Below are 5,397 nucleotides of genomic sequence, written 5' to 3' on the forward strand. Positions count from 1 at the left end.
CGAAACCATTCTCCCAAGTGAATATGTTTGTACACTTCTCAACCTTCTAACGAACTGACCAATTGAGCGACGACCACAGCCTGTCGCACCAAGACGTTTCAATCCCTGAGAGCTTAGTACTAGAGAAATGTCTAACAGCTCCCGGGTGCCACTACACCCTCATGAATAGTATTATCGTCTAGACTGATGTGTGAATATCCCGATGAGGCCATGATCACCGCGATCACAAGCAGATTGTGCGACGTTCAGTTAGTTATTGCTATTTAAAAAAATCGCCACATGATAATTTCATGAGAAAACTCTGACCCAAATGGCCAGATGAACGGATGAATTAAAAAATACTCCCTCCGTTTTAAAATAGATAACTCAATTTTGTATTAACTTTAATACAAAGTTAATATAAAATTGGATCATCTATTTTGAAACGGAGGGACTAATTCGCTTCTAATCAAGCTACTTATAACGAGTGCACTATATCGAGCGTGATATAGACCTCCTTAGTGAACTCGGAGTCCTCGGCGACGAGCGGAGACTCCACGCCCGTCTCCTCGAACCCGGTCTCGCAGGTGCGGGGGGCGCCCAACGCGCCGTTGACGTACGCCGCCGCGTCCGCTTTGCCTCGCGGTGTGCCCGCCGCGACGCCTTTAGCCGCACGATCGAGCTCGTCCACGGCCTGCGAGTACAATTGCTAACAGTCGTCGAGGCCCATCTGGATGCGCTTGTCCTTCTCCGAGGCCACGAGGGCGTGGATGCGGTCGACGATGCTGCTGGCCGCCGCTCCGGCGAGCTTCGACGCGATGACGGCCAGGCCACGCTTGTCGGCGGTGGCGCTGTCCTTGCTGGCCTGGAAGAACTTGATGCAGTAGTCGTAGCCGATGCCCGGGTGGCCGGCGGCGAAGGATTTGCACGTGTCCTCTAAGACGGAGGCTCTGGACGAGGCGATGACGAGGAGGAGGACGAGGCAGGGGATGGATCGTGAAGGCCCCATGGTTTTCGACGTTTGTGTTGGTAGCAAGCGGCCGGGATTGTGTGTACTGTAGATGGTATATATGTGCAAGACCGTCGTCGAGATAAATGGGAGGGAAATGGCAGGCATTGATTTCTTGCTGTAATGGTTTCTGGAGGGTTTGATTTCTTGCAGTAAATAAGAGCATAATTTATTTACTTCCAGAGATACAGGGAATTATGCTTCCCTTCCTATTAGTCCACGATCGACCATCCGATAAGCTGTGCGCTGGTCGTCCGATTGGCTAGTAATTAAACTCACGCGCGTGATTTCTGGATTCAAATCGGTAATTTATTCTTTTTTTTTGCGAAAAAACTTTCAATCTATTCATCTTCAATCATGGTAGTACAACGGACACTAGAAATAATAAAAATTACATCCAGAACCGTAGACCACCTAGCGACACTAGAAATATTGAGTGTACATGCATGGCCATACGCCATACGTAATTCCTCTTTTTGCTAGGAGGGAGTAAACCGTAGTAGAACACATTCTTTGAGCAACTTGAGAGGATTTGGCTTTGACTCTACATATAACAGTACAAATGGGGATTATGTTTCAGGCCTTGCCTATTCCAGTCAACATCAGTGCTTTGTACAACCTTTTCTTCTGTATAAAGTGCATCTCAGTTTGATGAGATTTAGACCTGCCTTGTACTAGCATGCATGAGAATGTGGCATAGCTCAAACTCGTCGTCCGGTATCCTAGCTCGACAAAACGCACTTACCGTTTGCTCCAAAATTCCCTGCTTTTCAAATAGACCCATTAGCTAGTTTCCAGAGAGGTATTCTCTACAACATTCACAGCAAAGTAACAACAGTACACGTTTAAGGCCACAAATTAGATAATACTCCTCCGTTCCTTTATATAAGTTGTATTTGTTTTTTCAAAAGTCAAACTAGTGCATGTTTAACCAAGTTTTAAAAAAAAATCAATATCCACAATACGAAATTTAATCATTTGATCCATCATGAAAAGAAGTTTCATATTTTATCTATTAGGTCTTGCAGATGTTGTTATTTTATTCTATAATCTTGGCCAAACATTTGAAAGGTTGACTTGCATCGAAAACAATACACCTTATAGGAGCAACACATAAACAACGCCACATATGCCAAACTGATTTACTACATGTCACCAGTTCAGAAGAAGCGACCAAGCAACAGTGAATCGCATCTTACAAAACCCGACATCACAAATATCCTCACTTCTACCTGCTTTTCCAGGTACAAATCTTACTTGATATTTCACAGCCTTGCCATCACCTTGCCAGACATCCACACCAAGTGTCAGCTCTCCATCCGCTTCGACAGAAACAACACATCGTGAAAACTCAATTGCCCCATCGTTAGTAACAGACACCATGCCATCCTGAGAATCAAGTAGCACCATCTCCAGATCATCGAGACTGGCCATACGTGCAGCAAATCGACCGTGATGGCCAGTTGGCCAGTTGGCCAGGATCCCTCAACAACTTGGACAGCGATAGTAGCCTCTACTGTCTTTGCAAGATGGCCAACCGTCACCTCCACTGTGCTTAGCTTAGAAGAGTAAGTGTGGCAATGAACTCCTTGGCGGCGATCACCAGGAAGATAGTACTTGTCCTCGATGACTAGAAGGCTTAAGAGTTTATCTTCAGACGGCGTGTCACCCTTCACTTTTAGTTCAACCTCGTAGTTGACAGGATCAACGATCACAACAGCACGACTTGGACCGGTCAACAATAGAGAGGCATCCTGCATTATGATGTTTCAAAATAATCAAATTTGGCTTTCTAGTGGATAAGATAACCAAACATGAAAATTCAGTAAAATGTCACTTGCGTCATTGTTCTATAGTGAGAATGAAGACATTTAACATGAATTGTACTGATCATCATCCCTATGGAACAATAAAGTATCTCAGATGCCTATCGTTATTAATCAGACAGGACATAGCAAGCAACTAGAAACTAGATTGAAAGCGACAAATAACACCATCCAGGATCTAATCTGTCTTGGAATTTGGAAGGAACCAAAACAAATCCGATAACAAAAATCATACCATCCAGGGATCTAATGTCTGTTAGAACTTAGAAGGAACAAAAACGAATCTGATAGAAAAATAAGAGGGCTGTCTCTTTTTACATAGGACGTTTAGTTGCAAAAACATTCACATAATTGAGATACTGGGAATTTCGGCATGTTTGCCTCATGCGCTACAAATACAGAAAATGTTACGTTTGGTTACAAAAAGGCTACACTTGTTGTATTTGCAAAAAAGGCTACAAATACAACCAGGGCATGCCCAAAAGGCTGGTAAGCTGGGGGCGAGGTCTGATTGCAACAACACTAGTTGCCTCTTATTTGAAAACATAGCTACACTTGTGTTTGGTTACGCCCCACTCCGTACACTCAATTTTTCTATATGGATAAAACATATATTTTCTGCAGTCTGCATGAAAAGGAATAAAATAGGCGGACACAAATAATTCTGGTAGCTATTGATTATAGACTTGGATCCTTTATCACTAGTTTAAGAAAGAAAAGATCCACCTATGCGCTTGAAATGTACTCCCTCCGTTCCAAATTACTCATCGCAGAAATTGATGTATCTAGAACTAAAATACATCTAGATACATCCATACCTGCGACAAGTAATTTAGAACGGAGGGAGTATCAGAAATAAGCTGATTTCTGAACTATACTTCTTGCTTGATTGTTTCTAGTGTACCCCTTGTTTCCAGTGTATACAGGACATGTTCAAAACATCATGACTCGAACTCAAACTACAATGCTTCATCATAGATAGTACTTAATACTAAAAGAACCTTCCTTATGTATGTCATTTGTACCATACAGCATTGTAATTCCAGTAAATTAAAAAAATCGAAAACTACCATGCATCATGGAAAGCACAGATACCAGCAGCCTAGTGCTGTCATAACTTTTGATCAAGCACCGTACATGTAGTGCTTGGTTAGTTCAGTTATTATCAACATCTATCATACTAAGTCACTGTATACAGCATTGCTGGATGAGCGTAGACTAATGTAGTACTTGGTTAGTCCCATCACTATCACACCTAATTTTTTCCTTTCAGATATGCATATATCATTTCTATTCTCTTCCATGCATGTTTTTGCACAGGCTCAGCTATCTGTGATGTTCCATTCAACCAAAAATACTGTATTTTGAACAACAAAAGTAATTATAACTAGTAGGGAGTAAGAGAGTTTGGTCATCATGTGAAAGATACCGATTTCAAAGAAGTTCGTCAGTTGATCTAACCGCGGTGTCTAGAATTGGTAGTTGAAATATCTTATGAATCACCAACAAAAATATGCAGACTATAGCAAATTAGCAGTGACCGGACATAAGCATATATAGCATGCATATGGTTGTGGAGATTATATAGCATCAACTAAGAATTCATCTAGGACATACCCATGAGGTGAGCCTCTGGCAATTGTCTCTGGTGCGGTTGAAGAGGAGGTTGCGATTGCGGTCAATTGAATCCCGTGCGGCAACGATGCCGTAAACATCGAGCGGCCAATCCAGGCTATCATCTAATTGTGTCACCTTCACCGAGAAGATGACCACGGCATTAGCATAACCGACGCCGGCAAAGGGCGGTGGCGGCTCGTCGGTGTATCGCATTGGCTTTATAGACGCTGCACGATCAAAATTCAGGTTAGCAATTCGTCCATGATTTGATGATAAATCCTAGTCATATGCGGAATCGAAGAAGAAGAGGGATCGAGGTGGCTTGGATCAGAGGAGTGAGGATCGGAGACGGATGCTTACTGGCTTCCTCGTAGGAGCCGCATAAGCGGGAGAAGGTCGAAATCCAGTTGTCGCGGTACCGCATCGCCACGGCGGCCTCCTCATCCTCACGTTCCGCCGCGTCCGCCGCCGCCTCTGCGGCCACCTGCGCCCGGCGTTTCTCCTCGTTCGCCTCCAGCAGCAGGCGGCGCTTCCTCGTCCACTTGTCCTCGCGGTTCCCCCTCGCGGCTCTCCACTGCCTGCGGTTCATCCGCGGCGGCGCCTTCGCTTCTTCTGCCTCCGCCTCCATCCACGCCGGCGTCGGAAAAGCAGGTCGGGTGTGGCGGCGGGGTCGGGGTAGGTCTTTTTTTTAGGTGTCGGAGTCGGGGTAGTTTTTCTTTCGAGGTGCACGGCGGAAAGGATAGGGCCAGAAGCGCTGGTCCAGTAAACTTTTTCGCTAGCCGTAAGCTGGCCCATTAAATTCGCCGATCAGATCAACGGGCCTGCGGCCCAACTAGCGTCAAGGAAGTCTAAACATGAAAGGCCTTAGGACAAATGGCGCGCTGCATGAGCGCCATTTGTTGTGACCCGGAAGTTTTTTCTTTTTTCGTAGATTCATTTATTCAAAAAAAAAAACTTTTAACCATG

At 44.6% G+C, this 5,397-nt stretch overlaps 1 protein-coding gene and 1 pseudogene across 1 annotated transcript; both read right to left on the bottom strand.

Annotated features, from left to right (window-relative positions):
- Nucleotides 1–457: 457 nt before the first annotated feature.
- On the bottom strand, nucleotides 458–988 carry LOC119352073 (annotated as a pseudogene).
- Nucleotides 989–2,102: 1,114 nt separating this feature from the next.
- LOC119356595 lies at nucleotides 2,103–5,150 on the bottom strand. Its single transcript, XM_037623575.1, has 3 exons — nucleotides 4,792–5,150; nucleotides 4,432–4,658; nucleotides 2,103–2,742 (listed from the first exon to the last, which is right to left on the bottom strand). Exons 1-3 carry the CDS (start codon nucleotides 5,057–5,059, stop codon nucleotides 2,296–2,298), a joined length of 942 nt encoding a protein of 313 aa, XP_037479472.1. The 5' UTR covers nucleotides 5,060–5,150; the 3' UTR covers nucleotides 2,103–2,295.
- Nucleotides 5,151–5,397: the final 247 nt, after the last annotated feature.

Source organism: Triticum dicoccoides, chromosome 2A, assembly GCF_002162155.2.
Source record: "Triticum dicoccoides isolate Atlit2015 ecotype Zavitan chromosome 2A, WEW_v2.0, whole genome shotgun sequence".
Taxonomy (NCBI): Eukaryota; Viridiplantae; Streptophyta; class Magnoliopsida; order Poales; family Poaceae; genus Triticum; species Triticum dicoccoides.